The 21,107-nt window shown below is 49.5% G+C and overlaps 2 protein-coding genes across 2 annotated transcripts in view; one reads left to right on the top strand and one right to left on the bottom strand.

Annotated features, from left to right (window-relative positions):
• The first annotated feature begins 5,896 nt into the window (after positions 1 to 5,896).
• On the top strand, positions 5,897 to 7,665 carry LOC125947540 (uncharacterized). The gene has a single exon (XM_049672467.1). It carries the CDS (start codon positions 6,193 to 6,195, stop codon positions 7,516 to 7,518), a length of 1,326 nt encoding a protein of 441 aa, XP_049528424.1. The 5' UTR covers positions 5,897 to 6,192; the 3' UTR covers positions 7,519 to 7,665.
• A 3,445-nt stretch (positions 7,666 to 11,110) lies between these two features.
• LOC125947659 (neprilysin-11-like) overlaps positions 11,111 to 21,107 on the bottom strand; it is a 31,541-nt gene continuing 21,544 nt past the window's right edge. Inside the window, exons 6-8 of the mRNA XM_049672858.1 lie at positions 16,424 to 17,002; positions 15,267 to 15,650; positions 11,111 to 11,725 (exon numbers count right to left, since the gene is read on the bottom strand). Of these exons, the coding sequence (XP_049528815.1) occupies positions 11,441 to 11,725; positions 15,267 to 15,650; positions 16,424 to 17,002 (1,248 nt within the window). The 3' untranslated portion in view covers positions 11,111 to 11,440. The remainder of the gene's footprint in view (positions 11,726 to 15,266; positions 15,651 to 16,423; positions 17,003 to 21,107) is intronic.

Raw genomic sequence — 21,107 nt, 5'->3', positions numbered from 1 at the left:
GCTGGGGATAGCGCACTTCCACTGCGGCGCCTAGGATATACGGACATTTAACCGAGAAGCGTACGTATACCGAGAGGCCAAGCAGCCGCCTCACAGCGCGCATGTCACTCAGCGGCATATAGGCGCGTTCTCGGGGGCTAACACAAACACAGGCACTGCCGGGGGTGGCGGCATTCCCGTTGCGGTGTGGGATACACACAGTTTACGCCGCCGAGCATACGTATGTAACGGGAGACCTCGCTGCAACGCCGCGCTCGAGTACGATTCTGCGGCATGTCCGTGGTTGGTGGCTCGCGGGGCGATTTATGTGTTCGCGGGGCATGCCATTGCACCGGGCCAACTGCACCGAGGCGTGTGAGCCTCGAGCAAGAGGGCCATGTGGCGTTCGTTTACGTGATATTGGTCGGTGTGTTCCAAAAACCGGACTGGAAATTGGGGGCGGGTACAGTGTGTATTGTTGATGATCACGCCTACTTGGAAAAGAACTGATTGGTAGAATGTGAGCGAGGGGACCTAAAACAAGAGTCCCGCCCCAATTCGCAAGGGATTTAAACGGATGTGTAGAGATGAAACGAGGGGGGGGGAGCGAGCGAGCCGAGAATCGGCCGCCGCTAGTCGGTGTATGCCACTTTGTCCTACAATAAACTGATGTATTCCTAAGTTGGTCTCCCTGAGTGCAATGTGTCACCGGACGGCTACGAGGACTCTTTGGAGAATCGTCTGCCTGGAAGACCTGGAGGAGGAGAAGAAACTTAACTGGTGCCGTGACCAGGATAGTCCGAGTGACTTGCTGCATCAGGGCTGGTGACGACTATCGTTTTGGGAAGAGTGCTGGAGCGTTATTCTCGCAAGAAGTTCCAGGAGCCAAGGCTCAAGATTCCGTGGCGACATCTTAGTGAGAGGCCCGGACCAGCGTTTGACGGAAGCCTGTGGGACAACAGGTGGAGGACACCAAAACAGTGTTCTGTCAAGGAGTCGGCATTTGCAGAGCTTGGGCCCTGCAGTATCGACCAACAGCGGCGTCGTGAATAGGATCGCAAGGAGCCACAATTCGCGGTGACCGGTCGACTGACCGGAGGGTTGTCCGACGACTCCGACGACCAGCGTTGAACGACTTCAACTGGCATCACCACCTGTCGGCTCGCCGAGTGTCCACGACGAATTGGAGTTCAGGTAGGCCCTACCCTATTTTCTCCGGGACCACCATGTCGGTCACCACGCGGGCGCAGATGCAGCGCGCAGCGGGAGAAATAACCACTCAGTCAGATCCGAATGAGACAGATTCAGCGGCGTTAGAGGCCTCGGAAGCGCATATTACTACAGCCGATTCCAATAGCCAAGGTGCGTTTGCACGGCTCAGAGAGAAGGAGCTAGACATAGAAATGCTGAGGCTGCAAATTCAGCTTCAAACGTTGAAGTTGCAAGAACATAGTGCTCAGGAGAACGAAAGTTGGCAGAGATCAAAATTGGGTAACTACGCTAAAGACTTAAGAGCAATACTCGCGCCAATGCCAGAGTCAGATGAGCTAGTGCCAGCGTGGTTTAAGAGCACTGAAAATATGCTCAGAAACTGTGAAATCCCACAAGATGTTGCAGGGTCAATTATTGTCCCATTCCTGAACGAGAGAACTCGTGCTCTTGTAGCAAACAAATCCGATGACCGAGTGTTATCGTATGAGGAAATTCGCGAACTGGTACTCTCGGAGTTAAAACTGACACCCGAGGAGTACAAGCGCAGGTTTTACACTTGCCGAAAAGGTAGTGAGAGCTGGGGACAGTTTGTCACTAAGTTAGAAGTAGCACTTGGCTACTATCTGCGTAGCCGAAAGGTCAAAACACTGGAGGATCTCCGCACACTCATGATTTCCGACCGCGCGAAACAGATGATGTCGGATGAGTTACGCGCCTATGTACTCCAGCATGAAACAGGGGAGTGGTTTAAACCCAAGGAGGTAGCACAACTCGCCGAGAAGTTTGAGGACAGTAGATCTGGGCATCGAGAAAAAGGTTTTGAGATTCCAAGTGAGGCCGAATCTAAGCCACGCGCAGTGTCGAATGCAGCGACGGGCAGTAAGCATATGAACGAGCAGCGCACTCCTCCGAGATGCTACGGATGTGGGAAACTCGGTCACGTACAGTGGAGCTGCCCCCACACTAAACCGAAGGCAGCCACCGGCTACCAAGATGATAAGCGAATGCCAGAATCGAAATTTGTGGGACGAGTCCGCTGTGAGTTCAGTGGGAAAGACGCTGCCACAGGCGACCCAGCGTCAAAATCTGGAATAACTTGGGTTACCGTCGCATGTGGTAAGCAGGCATTTAAGGCGTGCCTTGACTCGGGAACCGACATAACACTACTTAAGAGGAGTGTGCTGCCAGAGGAGATAAAAGGAGAAGGCAGCAGGAAGGTACGCTTGCGCGGAGCGTTTGGGCGCACCGTGCTGGCAGACCTCATGTATGTTCCCCTTAGTTTGCCTGCGACGGATAACAGAATAAACCCGCAATGCTGGACATTGTGTGCAGTTACCGATCAGTTAGCGCATGACTTTGATGTTCTGCTAACTCCTGTCGTTCTTGAAAAGCTTGAGAAAGAGAGAAAGAAGGCTACAGAATACGTAGTGGGAATAACCCAAGTAGAAACTGAAAGCACACAACGCAAGAAGGAACCCTACGGAGTTCAGGTGTTGGAATTTGAGTCAGGCGAAAGCGTTCAGCTGGATACGATGGGAAAAGCAGGGAGTGAGCAGTCTCCGCCGTATTCTCCAGAGCAAGGTAGGGCTGACCCGACTGTTGGGATGGAACGGAGGGAAGACCCTTTAACAAATTCGTGGGAGCAGGCTACAGGCGACAAACGTGGCATGGGTCAGTTACATAAGAAGGTGTCGGATGTGAGAACTGGTCAACAACTTGTACGGTCTCAAAGGCTCCGAAAGGAGGTGCTTACCCGCACAAAGGACGTGCGACGCGGAGGGCATCTTTCGAAAAAGAAAACCAAGAAACGAGTTGACAGCGCATTTTCTGGTCCCAAGTTTGGTGTTGATGTCAGGAAGCACCGTCAGAAGGGTCATACATGTACAACTTTAGCAAAGAGAGGGATAACTTATAAGGTGCCAAATAGGTTGTCGGCACGACCAATGGAACCGTTCAAGGTAATTTTCCTAAACGACACAGGACCAATTAGGGCGGCGTCAGGACAGAGGTATCGGCCCCCTTTATGTGTCATCAAATTAGGGCCGAAGCATCAGAGAAGCTCGGCAACACAAAAATAGCGCCTGCATCTTAGGCTGCGACATGGTGGGCCAAGGAATGTATAGGGTAGCGGCCCAACCTGCCTGTTAAATATGTTGGTGCTGTGTGAAGTGGAGTGGACTGTACGTGGACTATAGTAAAGCCAAAATGTAATAGCAGCACATTGCAAACTACTGGATTGTGTAAACTCTGAAGATGGTGTGACAATGCCTGTACGCATGCTGTGGCGCCCTTGTATACGTAGAAGAATGTTCCTTCCTATCCATTGGTGTATAGCATAAACTCTGAAGATCGTGTGACAATGCATGTACGCATTTCAGCAGCGCTTTTATACTCAGAAGGGTGTTCTTGCCTAGTATTTAGTGAATCGCCGGGGTTACAACGTCGCGGTTGTTCATCTATGTAACGTGAAAAAGTCACGATGTACCCTCCATGTTTTCCTTTCTTTTTTATAGTGTGTTGTGTGTACAACAAGTGTACCACAACATTCTCGGTGGGGAGGAGTTAAGTTGGCTCATCCAATCAGCCTTGCATGCATTGAACGCCACCCGGGGCCACAAGCATGACACTCGCGCGGTTGTTTATTCTTTCACAGCCGACGTCGTTTGCGTTCTTAGAACAGCGCTGTTTTTTGAGACGGGGACCGCTGGGGATAGCGCACTTCCACTGCGGCGCCTAGGATATACGGACATTTAACCGAGAAGCGTACGTATACCGAGAGGCCAAGCAGCCGCCTCACAGCGCGCATGTCACTCAGCGGCATATAGGCGCGTTCTCGGGGGCTAACACAAACACAGGCACTGCCGGGGGTGGCGGCATTCCCGTTGCGGTGTGGGATACACACAGTTTACGCCGCCGAGCATACGTATGTAACGGGAGACCTCGCTGCAACGCCGCGCTCGAGTACGATTCTGCGGCATGTCCGTGGTTGGTGGCTCGCGGGGCGATTTATGTGTTCGCGGGGCATGCCATTGCACCGGGCCAACTGCACCGAGGCGTGTGAGCCTCGAGCAAGAGGGCCATGTGGCGTTCGTTTACGTGATATTGGTCGGTGTGTTCCAAAAACCGGACTGGAAATTGGGGGCGGGTACAGTGTGTATTGTTGATGATCACGCCTACTTGGAAAAGAACTGATTGGTAGAATGTGAGCGAGGGGACCTAAAACAAGAGTCCCGCCCCAATTCGCAAGGGATTTAAACGGATGTGTAGAGATGAAACGAGGGGGGGGGGGGGGGGGGGGGAGCGAGCGAGCCGAGAATCGGCCGCCGCTAGTCGGTGTATGCCACTTTGTCCTACAATAAACTGATGTATTCCTAAGTTGGCCTCCCTGAGTGCAATGTGTCACCGGACGGCTACGAGGACTCTTTGGAGAATCGTCTGCCTGGAAGACCTGGAGGAGGAGAAGAAACTTAACTGATGTACTTTACAGAACTGCGACATCTTTTCTCGGTGCAGAACTGTGCATTTGTAATCTTATTTACAAATTAAAAATGTTTTTCAAATGTGCGAAATTTTGAAAATTCCTTTGAAAGAATTCAGGCCTTAAATAAAAATTCTGCTTCCAACAGTCACTAGAATTTAACTTTCTCTCTCAAATGCAACAAATTTCATTTAAAATAGGTCCAGGGGTTATCCCAAAAAACCGTTTATGCGTTTTACGTGTATTTGAATAGGTAACACCGGAGTTGGGCCTGAGCTAAAGCTTCCTCTTTATACCTTTACGCATTGTAACAGTATACTAGATTGTGCTACGCTGTCACTTTATTGCACACGACATGGTGCTCGAAATGTTTTTCGCACGCAGAGTGTGTCGGCTGAAGGAATCGACCCTCCCTCGGGTTTGCACGCACTGTTCAGAGGTATACTCGTAGTATAAAACTTTATTTGTTGTTTTGTAATGAAGTATCATCATCTTTTGGGGTAAAAAAACAACCAGAACTTTTCTTTGCCGTACGTGCACCATATTAAAACGCAGGGAAAAGCATTTTTTACCCCAATATGCGCTAGCAACCTCGACACATTGCTGGGACAGCACGCACAAAACGACCTTGTGCGCTGATTTTTTTTTTTTTTTTTTTTTCGTTAAGAAAGTAAAAGACCGGCCCGGGCACTCTCGGGTCGAGAATTGCTCGCGCCATCTACTGTCTGGTCACCAGAAACCACAGCGAGTTGCGGATACGCCTTCTCCACGGCGCCGCCGCGCAGTTCACACACCTCTCATATTCCTCCGCCGTCCGACAGGTTCTCTATTGCCAATGCTTCTTGCGCCGTCGATCTCGAAGGCCCGCTCGAAGCTGCGCGCAGCGCTCGCGGTGGCAACATACTTTTAAAAAAAGGTTTGCATCCTTTGGGCCTTCTGTTGTCTCACAGCGATAGTCGTCATCTGCCTTGCTGGCGTTTCGTTTCTTGAAAACTCTGCGCTGGCTACTTTCCTGTCGAGAGTGCAACGTCACGCTGATAACACGCATGCTGTTCGTGACCTTGAAGAACGGGGCTCGCAGCGTTAAAGGAAGGAAATGTGGTCAAGACAGACGACGATAATCGTTATGGGACAAGATAAGCCCAAAATAGTGCAAACCTTTTTTAGGAATGCACTACCACAATACCGCCACCTCGAAACGTCGATATTGAAATGCTCGAAACGAAACCGTATGGCAAGTAACAGCAAATGACTCAATGCGTAGAATATTGAGCCAATGTAACGATATGTTCTTGATTATTATGTATATCCTGCATTATTCTCTTGATACGTGACAGCGCAGCCATGTCGCCTTGTTTATTTTCATGTTCTTAGTCGAATATTTACAGCGTTGCTCTAAATATAGAGCACTCGCGAATGTCAGGATGGCAACACTGCGCACCTTTTAGTTCCGTTTGGTCAGTTTAACACGCCCTGCCTTGCCACGTGTTGCAGTGTTTCGAAGTTCGGCTGAATTCTGTGAAATGTCTCAGAAAGGTGACCGCAAAGAAGACTCTGCCTTGCCGGCGGAAGACAGGCCGCCATCGCGGACACTCGGTGAGCCCAAATCTCGTCCGCCTCCCGAGTACCCGTCAGAGTGGTTCGCCGCGCATCCGGGATCGAAGCCAATCGCTCACATAAAGCGCTGCTTCGCTTCGGAAGAGGATCTCACGAGAGCCGTTTCGGCAGGCCTGGCTTCCGGCCGCTTGCCCGTCGAGTACGTCGTACAGTTCATGCATGTGGAAGGGGCTAAGATTGAGAGCACGCTGACTGACGATTGGGAGTCGTTCGGTGTGACCATTGGCTGCGCTGGCGAAAGGATATCGCCGTGGGACCTTTTGACTATCACAGAACAATTGGAACAGGGCGACCTTGTCGACGTAGAAACATCGGCTACGGCTACCAATGATAGCTCGCCGCACCGCACTCACCTCTTTGCTCTTGTGGTGTGCATATATCGCCTTCTCGTCGCAAAGTGCCACGGAGGAAGACGAGACTACATAAAGCACTTGCACGACAACCTACAACGGATCCTTGGGAGGTTAAATTGCAGTGGTCAGTACTTGGAGGGCGCCGAGAAGAAATTCAGCCAATGGATTAAAGACAGATCCTACCTGTCGTTAATCGCTGCCTTGGACATGTTCCTGCACCGCTTTAGCCGTCACGATATGGCCATCCTGAGGGCCGGAACACACGTGTCGAGATACAAGCACTGTACCGTCCTCGACGATATCGCGCGCCTGTGCAAGGTGACCGGACTACAGCCATCCGAGCTTTTCCAGTGGGTTTTTGTTGAACGGGCTGCGGACGAACTAGACGTGATCTTTCGAAAAGGTCAAGAGGTGTACGTCGAGCACTCTTACGCGCCGTACCTCAGCGACCTCGGTCTGTGTCGGCGTTCGCCGTACTCTGCCACCGCGAACCCCTTGATTCACTACTGGTGCAACGCTACAGCTGCACTGATGGGCTCACCAGAGTCTTCGAAGTCGAGAATTACGTACGACGGTGACCTTTCCAGTGTAACCGTCATTGCTGCGGTACTCGCTTACGCCAAGATGCAACGCTGCTATACAGCGATGTTTTTTCCAGGAGCTGCCGAGTTTATGCGTCAAGTGATAGCCGAAGAAGATAACCCCAGAGATCTTGGGCAAATGCCGAAAGTGTTCAAGGCTGCACGATGGTACCAGTACCTCTCGGAGAAATCGTTCATTATTGACCCAGAAATTTCCAGGTACTGCCTTTCCAAGCTTCACACCGAATCGCGCGATGGCTCCGTGGGAGCCAAATTGGCTGAGCTTCTTCCAAAGTGAAACATCAAGCGACGTTTTCTTTTTCCAAGGGCACGTGCCGACCCGATTAGATATAGAAAGCCACTTTGAAAGTACCCCCTTGCGGGGTATCCGCCCTTTGGTTCCAGCTGTAATAAAAATGTTATAATCCATTTCATGGGTTCATGCTGGCCGCGTGGTGCCGCTTACTTTGTCACTTATCGGTGTAGCACTTTTGGCTGTTTTGTAGAGACGTAATAATCCGCTGGTATAGTTTGATGTACCGATCAGGTTTCACATCCAAAAGCAGCTCCTAGGTTTGGGCTAGTGAAACATGCTCGGTTCAGCGGACGACTTCGAGGAGCATGCTAAAACATTGTTGTCTGATTCGGTTTGCAACTTCTTAAGCAGCACTAGCACAACCCTGGAGACCTTGCCGCCACTTTCGAATGTTCTTAGAAGGATGTAAAGGTGGGCAAGCTTGTGCAGTGCTGCATATCAATTATCAGGGGCAACAAAAACAAAGCATGCCGTAAGGAAGGACGCAACACGGCGCTCAAACTCCATTTATAACATTCTTTACATACGAAAGCGTAGATGTGCGCTTTCTTGTGAAAAGATACGCAGGAGAATCGCCTATGACAGAGCAATGCACCCTGTTTAGGTGGATCAAATTTCAACACATGTTTTAACTTTGATTTTTTGGTTTATGTGATCAAATTTGAAAGCGCATTTCGCACCCGGAGTTGAGTGTCACGATAAATAGACTACTCCCCTCCCCCCCCCCCCCCCCCGGCCCCCGCTCCTCCCCCGATGTGGCGCAGCCGGCATGACATGTTTGTGTCGGAACACACGCGCATTAAAAGTGTCAAATCAAATGGAGTTGTCCTCGTACACGGTTGCCCTAAGTTTTTAGTGCACGCATTTACCATAGTCGCGAAATTGAAAAAGCAAATTTTTTTATGCGCTCGATTACTCGTTCGTGTAAACTGCGTCCGCCAAAACGCATGAACCACCTGAACAGGCAGCATGTTTGGCAGCTAGCATACGCTTTTTAGGTAAAATGAAGCTTAGATTTGAGGCCCCTGCGTCACATTGGGCAGGAGGTGGGGAGCTAGGAGCGAGTCGTCTATTCATCGTAATTTCGCACTCATTCATTTTACTAAGAATCAACTGTTGACAACGATTTTCTAATTAGAGAAATGCACACAGCTGCCTCTGTCGCGGTAAGCTACGTATGATTATAATTCCAGCTGCGCTTCCGCACAAAAAGCCGCGATACTAAATCAGAGTTTTTGCAGTACTGTTCGTAGTGTCCTTACGTAGCTTGCATTTGGTCCGGTATCAACTGGGTCACCCACAGTCATCTAAGTAAATTTTAAATACATACGTGATCCAGTTTTGTATTTAACCGTGCCGATTTTCTGCAGTCGGTTCCTGCGTTGCGTAAAACAAGAGCGAACGGCACATTTGCGCGTCCTTGCGGAAGCACAATTGAAATTTTAACCGTGCGTAGCTTACCGTGACATAGGAAGCTGTGCGCATTTCTCTAATTAGATCATTGTCAGCATTTGATTCTTAGTAAAATGGATGAGTGCGAAATATGTTTAAGGTTCATATTTAATAGCTTAAAACGGCGTACGCAAAAGGAGTACAAATGATGCAAAAGACACAACTATAGCGCCTAATATCAACCGATGATTCCACGGAAAGCAACAACTCTATAAGAAACAGCCTTAAGGGACCTAAGCCTAAAGAAACGAAAAAAAAGAAAAGTTGGTCTGTCAGACTTATCACTAGGCCACAACAGCAACATGTCTACAGATAAGATGCACGCGTGATCGGCGTCACACATTCCATCCCTCTATCCTCCCTACTCGGGGAGCACGAGCTTATTCCTTAACTATTATGTCGCATATACTGACACACTGCAAGTTATGTGGTTCGTCTCTTCACAGCCACATCTGCCGTTTTTAAACATGCAAACCAGCTGACTCTGAAGCGTACAACCTAAGCTCTAGAGACACGTATCAGCAACCAGCGGTCGGTGCTTTCTTTTTTTTAAATAATTTGGTATGCATCAGTCCTAGACCACTGGCACTCATTTTTGTAACCATGGCAAGCAACAAAGCCCGTTTTCTGCTGTGGTCGTTCTTGTTTATTTCAATTTCCTTGGTTTATTTTCAGTGCACTACCCGATACTATTTTTTTTCTACTCTGTGCCCTTGCTTCGTTTGAGCAGTTTCGAATCCCAGAAGCAAACGCAGTTTCAAGCGGAAATGTCTTGTTTCCTTGTACCAACAATTGGAAAGCTATTCGGTGCTGTAACGAGTGCTTTAAAGGCTCCTGCGGAAATTTTGAAGTTTCCCACGGTGCCCTAAATGTGCCCACAAATGTTGAATTGCGCTAATTTGTTCGTTCCCACGGATGCTTTCCATCTCGATATGTCTAGTAGGTGACAAAGAGCAAAAGCTTTAAGATCAAAATTTATCATTTCCTACAGCGTCCCAAAGCACCTGTGCAATGGCCATTCCATCAGCATGTTGTTCCCGATACAGTTAATCCTAAACTTTCAACACGCCCGATTGCTTCGAGACGATGCACTATTGAAAACGCCTTAGGCTAGCTTCAAAGCTTAACAGAACTTCGGTGATTTTCCGCACAGTCACAAATCATTCCGCACTCAATGCATGTTCCAACAAAGTGTTACCAACTGAAGCGGTAAATTCAATGCAACAGGTCGCCGACCCCGCACAAGAAAAATGCCATAGGAGTGCGTACGTTCATTGATCTGAAATATACCAGAGTTCAGTTATCCCTTTTTCGTCACATATATATGTTAGTGATGTTTTCTACCTGATAACTACTAGAGCACTGCACGGGCTCGGGCTTACCCGAAAGCCCGAGCCCGGCCCGGCCCGTGGGCCGGGCCGGGCCGGGTAGAGCAGTTTTTTCACGGGGTCGGGCCGGGCTCGGGCACGGCGTGTGCTTTTTGACCCGGGCCCGGGCCGGGCTCAGGTTTTTTGACGCGGGCCCGGGCCGGGCTCGGGCTTTCTGATGGTGCGCATGTAACGTGCAGCGAGTTATTCTCGGGCGTCTCAACTCTGAAAAACATGTATTTTTCGGTCTAGGATCGGGTTCGGGCCTGTTTCGAGCCGGGCTCGGGCTGGGCTCGGGCCTAAGGTAAAGGGGTGGCGGGTCGGGCCGGGCGGGTAACGAAGATTATTTCCGGGCCCGGGCCGGGCCCGGGTCTCGCCTTAAAAGTTTTGATCGGGCTCGGGCGGGCCACCCAATCTAAAAACGGGCCCGGGCCGGGCCCGGGTCGCAAAAATCGGCCCGTGCAGTGCTCTAATAACTACCGTAAAAACCGGAATATACGTCGACCCCCGAAGCTTTAATTCTAAAAAAAAATGAAAAAAGACGTATAAAAAATTCCCGGTATATAAAACGGGAGTGAAATTCTTCCCTCAGTTTTTTGAAAAAGTTCGACCTATTTTCCATTTTTTACGCTGGATAGGTAAATGCCAAAAATGCCAAATATAACGTAGTATTGCTTGGCGCAGCTCTCATTGCATATTTCGGATATTGATGCCTTGCGGCTGCTGTCGTGTTTTTCTTTTTGTGTGTGTGTGTGTGTGTATAAGGGTAAGTATTCTTGCTTTGTTTGTCTTGCTCTTTTTTCTGATACATGCATCGTTAGCTGTCCTTGTGGTATACACGAATTCCTTTCCACTCGTGTCAAAGCCCTGCACAGGGCTGACAGTATACGTAAATCAATAAAAAAAAATATACAATGCGCACAACCTAAACGACGCAGGTTTACGTACATCATAGATAAATGCGGGTCTGTAGACTACCATTAAGCACTCAAGATTAGTATAATACACGCAAAAGTAAAACACAGCTATAACAACGCACTTGCATCGTAAACATAAAATATTGCGTAAGCCGTTAGTCGTTGTCTCTAGGCGGCGAAGAAGCTGCACTTCTTAGCGGCGCTCATTGGAGAGTCCAGCGGGCAGCTGAAGGCCATTGAGAAAGGCACGAAGTGACGCAGCGGAACGTTGCAGCGCTCCCTCGCGGAGGGGGCGCCGCAGAGTGCGTGGCAGTAGGTGATGAAGAAGATTTGGTTATCCGTGTACGCCTCCAGGTAGGGCAGCTTGAAATCTTGCAACCGCCGTAAATCTTCATAGATGGCCTGCCTGAAGGCCGCGAAGGCTATCTCCAGCGCCACCAAGGCCGGAAACACCTGCGAACCGCAACGCTGTCTCTGTGTGATCACGCCCCGACTCCGCAGTTGCTGCGAGGTTTGAATGTGAATGCATGGAAGTCACTGTAGTCGGCGACAGCCTAAGAATGCAGTGGCAGATGTAATACCACTGTCTAGCTCAAGGATTTGACAGATGCGCGTCACCCAGTATTACTCACATGACATTTGAGGCTTATTTCTTTTTCGCGTTAAACGAAAGTCCTGGACCTCGAAACTTTACATAAAATACTAGAGAGGCTCGGAGCGCCCTAAACAACTTTTTTTTAAGCTTTTCTGCGAACCAGTTGCGTTCTTTATTTCTTCTTTTTTTTTTCATGAGGTGAAATGGGTGTTGTGACGTCGTGACGAAAGAAATGGTCACGTGGAAGCAGCGAGTCGCGACTTTTTGGCACTCGCTACGGCTCGTTCGATAGTGTGTTATGCCACCACATCGGGCAGCGCTATGAGTAGCAACTAGGGATGTGCGAATGGTCATTCTTGAGACCGAACAGAATACGAACCGAACTGTGCCACAATCCAATCCAATCGAATGTCGAATAGTTTTCGAGTAACGAACAGCTGTTCTCACAAAAATTCACGCAGAAACTCTACTGGAGTTGTCTAAGTATATGCGTAAGCATTGGGTCACTTGCTCATCTCCACGCAGAGGGGTGTCATTGTCAATCGTATCAAACTTGATACGACCAGCATAAGCACTTATCAAGCTTTATCGGTAGTTATCAAACTTATCGGACTACATACGGCCCTTATCAACCCTTGTCGGTTGTTATCACCCTTATCGGACTCGAACCGACCCTTACCGGTCGTTATCAACCTGCGGAAATGGATGTCCAGCGAAGCGGTTGCAAAACCACCATTAGAACTACTGTGGGGGGTATGCAATGCTTTATTGATGGTTCGGATGCTTGTTTTTGAGCTTGTTCTTTAGTGAAACATATGCTGCACGTTAAGAACCCCAGGTGGTCCAAATTATTCCGGAGTCCCCCACTACGACGTGCCTCAAAATCAGATCCTGGTTTTGGCGCGTAAATTTTCATGATTTTCCTTTTAACGTATGCTGTTCTGTGTGCTGTACGGGTGATTTGGATGAGTGTACGCACTGTTCGCTTCAATTTGCTGAGCGCTTGTAGCCTCGGCCTTAATTACGGCGGTATGATCCATTGCATTTTCACAGCCAAGCTGTATATGGCTACCCCGGCAAATTTTCTGCGTCCGTGCGTGTACACCGTGGCGTCGACAAAGAAAAATTTTCGTCCCCTGAGCTAGCGTAATTTTGAGTTTCCGCGTAACAGAATTATGTTTTCTCGTATGTTCAAATTACAATCCGATGACATCATGTTTGCAGATTGTGTGTAAGACGTACTTTACGAATTTTGTGACACACTTTACTTTGAGAAATTGAATTAGTTCAATAAAGCACTTGCGCCATGCGGAGGGTCTACTGGAATGAGGATTTATGCTGCGCTCCGGCACACCTGCGTGCGCGCGTGACGAACGTGTGCACACGATGTATCTGTCCTTGAGTGGCGCTCTGTCCATTGCATCGGTCGCGCAGAGTGTGCTGCGACCATAATCGACATCTGGGCAAGACTTAAAAATTAGTGACGTAGAGTGCTCTGCCACCGTAACATCAGGGCAAGACTTAAAATCTACAGTGACGTTCGCTTCGTGAACGCGGGTTACGTGCAAGTGTATGGACGCTGCGAACGTGCACGACGGCGTCGAAGCACCAACGCAAAGGGCGCGAACAAGGTCGTGGACGCTACATTGATCTCGACGATGCGACGCCTTGTGGTGGTGGCGCTTGTGTAACGTCTGCAACAGCTTCACTGTACATCCGCTTTCACAGGGTGGTATGGAGGCGGACATTTTTTTACTTTCTTACGGGGGTATGAGCCATTGCATTCGTCTTACGTGACGGATGGATAGGCTCCCTCGTTGGGAAGGCATAGAAATGCTTACGCATTTAAAATTTTAATATGGTGCTCACATCATTTACTATTCGTAACGTTAGCAAGATTTTGTCATTATTATTTACACATACTGCCGTCTCAGTGCGAGACATCGCAGACTCGAGTAGGTACAAAACGAACACACAGTTCGCGCCTAAGCAGCAACCGCCGGAGTATAACGCCCTCCTCCCTCCCTCCCTGGCCGATCCGCCTGTGCCTCGCACGCGACAAAATACGGCGACGATGTTATCGTGTTAGGACTTTATACGGAACATCACGGCTGCGACGACGGCGGCAGAAATGCGCTTGGAATGCATATAATTGTTATCGCAATAAAAGACGCAATGCCACTCGATATCTTCAAACTCAAACAAGGCGACTTTACTAGCAACAGGTCTGTACATTGTGGTCCACTGAAGCACAAGAGTGTAGCGCACGTGCGAATGCATTTCCCTCTGTCAAGGAGGCAACCAACCTGCTATGCACCAGATGTCTTGCGGTTAGTGGCGCTAGCAGCTTTCTGCACGTGCACCTGTGCAGGCACTGGCATTAAGTGCGGGCGGCATTCTAGAATGCCAGCAAAGTGAGGGCCGCACATTATAGTAGTTGTTCCCTTTAAAGGGTCACTAAAGAAGAAGGATTTCACGTGTACTAGTAATTTACCCTACTACAATACCAAAGAGAAAACGCCACTCCTATACCGTGAAAAGAGGCTTGGCAAGTCAGAAAAAGTGCAAAAAGGGAAGACGGGTGGCGACGCCACCTCCAAGTTCCCGCACTAGCTCGCTGTGACGTCATGGATTTTGACGGCGTCTGCTAGGGGCTAATTAATTATTTATCGCTAAAAATGCACTACATGCATTGTGTTCTAAAGAAGCCATATGTTGAACACGGTAATTTCGGGGAACCTTTACTGAGCCAAAGCGGCCCAAATATGGAAGAAAGAAAAAACAATACATTGAAATCATTGACGTCACAGACGAACAAGCGTTGGGGTTTTGGCGCGTAATTCAAGAAAAACTAACTTTGACCTTCATTTTCCCTAATAATCAGCTAATGATCGCGAAATTTACGAATATAGTTTTCAAATACTTTATTAGTCTGAACTTATTTAGTGTTTGTCTTTAGCGAATTTTGTTAACAGCGGACCCTACTGTACCTTCTGTGGTACCCACCATGGTTGCTTAGTGGCTATGCTTTTGGGCTGTTAAGCACGAGGTCGCGGGACCGAATCGCTGCCACGGCAGCCGTATTTCGATGGGAGCGAAATGCGACAACACCCGTGTAGTTAGATTTAGGTGCACATTAAAGAATGGTGGTTCAAATTATTCCGAAGGACCCCCCCCCCCCCCCCCCCTAGGGCGTGCCTCATAATCGAATCGTGGTTCGGGCACGTAAAACCCCATCATTGAAGTTCACCTTTTGTGGAGTTCATCGTTGCGCAACAGGATCCGTAATGCAAGATTTGTGATACAACTCTATCTGGTCCCGTCAGCATTCGGACGAGCACGAAATTCAATTCGCCGCAGCGAAAAATGAACAGCAATGAGAAGCAGGAGTTCCCTTACGCGCATCGCATGGGGGGCGGAGTGGTTGCCTTTGTATGCCGCGAGCTTGCACTCTGCCCGGCGGTCGTAGTCGGCCTGCTTCCACCAGCGCGTTCGCCTTCCGGATTCGTCGAGCCCACTGCCGCGCAGATCAAAGCTCCTGGCGTACTGCGCCGCCAAGACCGTGCCCAGAGCGGCGTAGTTCGTGGCGAACGTCCCGTCGAGGTAGTACAGCGGCGCTGCGACCGAACCGAGCGACACGTCGGCGCGGTTGGCGATGTAGACGTAGCTGGCGTGGCGGTCGCTCGGAAACATGCGACGGCTGTAGACGCCGTCGAAGGACAATCTCTCTGAGCGCAGGTCGCGGTAGGAAAGCGAGGCGCTCAGCAGGTTGCTCAGAAAACCCTGCGGGATCGAGAAATGAAAATTGGCCTAGGGCAGGCAGTTCTCAAACGTGGTCCATGGAGCATGCATAATGTCACTATGCGGTTGTTAGAGACATCCGAAGGCACAACGTTGTCAAACGGCGTTTTTCCTCGATTGCTTAATTTTAGTGCTATATGCATCACATACAGCAATTGGCCCATCAAAGGAGCGGAGAGCCCATAAATTTTACCTTAACCGCAAGAACCCGGCACCTTGGAAATGGCGAGCGGCGACATGCACTGTGCCGTCGTAAGCAAATTGAGTACTTGAGAAAAGTCAAAACGACATAAAATACGCCACGAAAGAGTATTCGATGTAGAATAATAAATTAGCTTCACTAACACGCACGCGAGAAACAGCTTGCTCCTATAAATTATTTTGACAAATGGTGCAAGAGCGCAGATGAGAGAGATAAAACGTTTTGCGCACGAATAAAGACGTAGTTAATGATAAACAGCTGGATCAGGCCTAACCTCAAGGTTTGTGAGGGCTAACCATGCGCGCTCCGCACCTTGAGCTGCCATCACGCACCGTAATTTTCCCGTATACCCTATTTTTGCCTCCCCCGCCACCTTGCGTATGCATTAGTTGGGAGAGCTGGCAAGCAACACCCCATCTTCACCGCGTGGTTTCTGCACTAAGCACAAAATTAGCAGGCCTCTCCAGCACCATGCATGCAAAGATTAGATATATACCAAGTGTCCTTCCGAATTTTAAACGTCTAGCGACACTTTCTGATGTTGTTGCCTTACCGTTCCAGCGGCGGCGTAGCGATCGCCGAGTCCCTGACGCCAAGTCTTGTTGAAGAACTCGGCCCGCGGCAGCAGAACGAGCGAGAGCCTGTCAACCTTGCGGAGCGCCACCTCTTTAGCCGGAGCTTCGATCCAGGTGGACTCGCGCAGCTTCGCGGCAGCGGCGAGGTTCAGGATTCTCCCGAAATTAGCCACGTTGCGCCTGGCGTCCTCCTGGTCGAACCTGATAGCCAGGAGCTCTCCCACGCTGAGCAAACCGAATCGGGACTCGGCGTACTCGAAGCAGGCGTGCTTGCGGTGTCCGACGATGTTCTCGCGGAAGGCCAGCTCGGCCTTGTTGGCGACGGCCCATAGGTGCGACTGGACGAAGACCCAGGCGAGCCCCACGACTAACAGATGGTTGCCGTAGGCCTGCAGCAGTTTGCCGACGCGGCTGAGTACCGCGGGCCCGTCGACGACGACCCAGTGCTGGTCGGTCCAAACGAACTGCCCCGCGAACTGCTTGTTGACCAGCGTAAGCCACGCGCCGGGTTCAACGGAGGGCGTCTCGTTGCCGAGGGAGCTAAACTGAACCCAGGTCTGCGCGGGAAAAAAAGAAAGTGGCGAGAGAGCGAGCGAGAGAAGTATTTGAATTAGTAAGGCAAATCAGTTCTGCAGAAGCAAGCAAGGTGGAGGAAGATTTATGAGAGGGAAAAGTTGTCACAACCCACATTGTAACACGATGTTATACAAAGGAAACCCATGCGGTTTTCAATGCGAAGCATTTTTTGGCGAACATTTGCCACTTTGATAGTATCTATCTATCTGTCTATCCGTCTATCTATCCATCTACCCATCTATCTATCTACCTATCTATCTATCTAGCCGCCTACGTCTTGGTGCTCTCATGGTCATCTCGTTAACTTTGTATGTACCAAAATTGGCATAGTATGACAAGAGTTTATAACGAACCTAAATGATAGGTCATCAGTGAATGTCATGACATGTGTGTCATGTAGGTCATGAAACAGCCGCCAAAGTCTTGGTGCTCTCATGGTCGTTTCGTTAACTTTGTAGGTACCAAAATTGGCATAGTATGACAACAGTGTATGAAGAACACAAATGATAGGTCATGAAATTAATGTCATGACATGCGTGTCATGTAGCACGACACAGCCGCCCACGCCTTGGTGCTCTCGTGATCATTTCGTTAACTTGGTAGGCTAACTGCACACTGCTTCGCATAACATCGATTCCCACAGGGCGTGGGATCTGCCGGCTTTTTTCCTCACGCTGTCGAAGAAAAATTCGTAACGGTCCGGGCATCGAACCCGGTACCAACGCCTTTGCCGGGGTGGTCGCTCTACCATCTGAACTAACAGGAGGGAAGATGATCGCAGAGCGAAATAATCGACCACTCGATTTTCTTACCAAGAAAACTGTACGGATTTCCTTTGCAGTTTCGTGCTATATATATGACAATTTTTCTCGCTCATATTTGGGTGGGTGAATCAATGGACGAACGAGTTTGTATTTGAGAGAATTACGCGTAAGGCGAGACAATGCGGCAGCTCACTTGAGAAAATGAGTGAGCTTATAGATAGAATGGGTGGCGCTGGAGGTCAGTGTTATAAAATTGAGCAAAGCAAGCTGAATAGCAGCTTCACATTTCTTCTAAGCGAAATATGCTCGAATTTATCATCATGTGGTTTATGATGGCATGGTACAGCGGTAAAATGTCTCATTAGTCAACTGTAGCAGTAAAGAAGTCGATGAGAGTGGATATGTGAACTTGATGAGACATTTAATAATTACTTACAGCCAGGCGCAAGGGCACGGATATGAAAGACATACGAGATAACACACTGTGTGCACCTGTTGCAGGAAGTTAGCGTTGCGTGTTGTCTCGTGTGCCTTTCATGTCCGTGCCCTTGCACTTACGCTACAACAAATTAGAAGGCGTAGCCCAAAAGACTATATCGGATATTTGAGACTGTATTTGTCCAAAGACTACTACGAGCACGTTACACCACCTAAATGGCCCCTGAATGCATTTATAAATCAACAACTCGTTTGCCTGGATACTTCTCGCTCCTAATTGAGTGTTTTCGCAGAGCGCAAAACTACGACTGCTGCAAGCGACAGCTTTACCGGCTGCCCGAGTATCAACAGTGAAAATGCTGCGCCCCCTACCTGCCATTGTAAGCAGCGCGCAAACGGACGAGTTGTGTACAATTTACCTTTAACCTATTGCAAAGTACAGACGGATCGCTCCAATAATGTTCGTTTAAGAGAGCATGCTATGTTTTTATTTATTTTAATGTACCGGGTTCTCATCTGTCGAGTCATTGTCGCCAAGTGAAGTTGCGCGCCGTTCTTTGACAGCACGCCGGTAAAAATTTAATTATATTCTGGGGTTTTACTTTCCAGAACCACGATATTATTATTGCGATAGCAATTACATGAACACTCCAAGTGGATTTCTACCGTCGGCGTGGTCGTCGCCGTCGCCGTGAGGTTCCGTATGAAGTCCAACGGCGATGAAATCGTCGCTGCGCGCCGTATGCTGTATGTGCGAGTGAAAGCGCGCGAGGGACGCGCGCTTTCACGAGGAGCGCACGCACAGCGGAGAGCAAACGTGACTTCTTCCGTCGCGCGAAATGCCGTGGGGGGACGGGAGGGAGGGGAGGCGACGTTGAGCTGCTGCACCAAATGCGTATTTATATAAAGACGTCGCGAGGCGAGAAGCTGGTAAAGACTTCCGACGCTCCTCGACGCGTGTCCCTTTCTGATCTCGTCGAAAATCTCCGAGCCGCCGCCAGAGGCACCGGCAACAGTCACCAACGCCGCGTGCGTTCGGTGCGAACGCGGGCAAAACGCTGACGGCTTCGACAACAGTTCTGCGCGTTGCTGGTGCTGCTACATGTCCCAGTTTATATAGCTGATAATACTACTATCCTTACTCCGTATAGCGCTCTACTAATTTGCTATCGCAATTGATGCTTCGCCTTTCGGGTGAAACTGCGACATTTTTATGAGGAACGCCGTAGTGGTGGAATCCGGATTAATTTTGTCTACCTGGGTTTCTTTAACGGGCACCCAATGCACGTTAAGCGGGCGTTTTATGGTCGAGCGTTGTCCGCCGTCGCGCCGTCGCGCCATTGTAGCCACGCTAGTACTCGCCGCTCCCGCTAGAGGCGCAGCTGTGCTCTCTTTCTTACTCTTTATCTGTCTCTCTCATTCCCGACGCGCGCTATCTCTCTCGTCCATAGCTAGGGGCGCTGCGGTGCACAAGGGCGTAAAGTCCCTATATATAAAATGTAGCGACACTCTCCTCCTCCTCGTTTCTCCTCTCTTTCGCGCTCCTTTTTCGACTGTTGCGCCGCCTACACCGCTTGAAACACGTGCACTTGTTTATCTTTCGCCGCTGATCAGATTCGACGATGGCCGACTGTGTTCGTCGCTATCGTCGTGCTCCTCGCCAGTCGGTAGACGCTTCTCGGGTGAAAATGGCGATGGAGCGTGATCGTAAACAAATGCAGCCAGCGCCCGGGGGCTCGACGGTCCACGTGATGCCATTAGGCCAATACCGACGCGGCGTCGGCCTCGGACAGGGTGTGCGAGGAGGCGGCGGCATTCTTCAAAGCGTGACGCTACTTTTTTATATAGGGGCTTTACAAGGGCGTTCATTCCCGACGCGCGCTCTCTCTCTCTCGTCCGTAGCTCTGGTTTACCCGAATTATCCCCCACTGCTTCGCCCACTCATCATCATTCACGTCGTGGATATGCGTTGATTTTTTTGCATTTCGCCCCAATCGAAATGCGGCCGCCGAGGCCGGGATTTGATCCCGCGCCCTCGGGCCACGCAGTGCAATGCTAAAGCCACTACGCCACCACACCTGCAAGCATGCCGGTAATCATATGTAATGAGGCATCGCGATCAGCGCACGTGCGAATTCGCTGAAAGCTTTTCCCTGGCCTCCGAGATCACACCGGCGCACTTGCGCCGTTGTGATCGCATTGTAAAACGTGAGAGCATGTGCATCAGCCAGGCGCCGGTATTACTATCGAGACAATAAACCAGTTTTTTTTTACCGATAGCTCGTGATTGTATTGTTCATGGGACTTTAAACAATATTCGTATTCCTATCCGCTCTGTTGTATCTTAGAACGTTTTTCTCAATAAACTTTCATTTGATAGGCAACACTGGCCCTGCGTTATTTACTCGCTGTCTTCGTACGTTCGCGCGCTGCTTACAATGGATCATTTCCAACTTGCCATGCTTCACCCTCTGGCAGGCGCGTAGCCAGGGGGGGGGCTGAAGCCCCATCAGCCCCCCCCGAAATTTTTTCGTGCTGGCATGCACCGCCGACCAAAACTACCACCGACGCCGGGAATAATAATAATAATAATAATAATAATAATAATAATAATAATAATAATAATAATAATAATAATAATAATAATAATAATAATAATAATTTATTTCCCATGAAAAGAATTGCATGGTTGGGTTCTGAATAAAAAAAGTGGTCGCAGTTTCACCTGAAAGGCGAAGCATCAATTGCGATAGCAAACTTGTAGAGAGCTATACGGAGTAATGATATTAGCTTTATCAGCTGTATAAACTTGGACATGCAGCAGCATCGGCAACACGCAGAACTGTTGTCGACGCCATCGGCGTTTTGCCCGCGTTCGCTCAAA

Source organism: Dermacentor silvarum, chromosome 8 (genome assembly GCF_013339745.2).
Source record: "Dermacentor silvarum isolate Dsil-2018 chromosome 8, BIME_Dsil_1.4, whole genome shotgun sequence".
Taxonomy (NCBI): domain Eukaryota; kingdom Metazoa; phylum Arthropoda; class Arachnida; order Ixodida; family Ixodidae; genus Dermacentor; species Dermacentor silvarum.
This window is presented reverse-complemented; position numbering and strand designations above follow the sequence as displayed.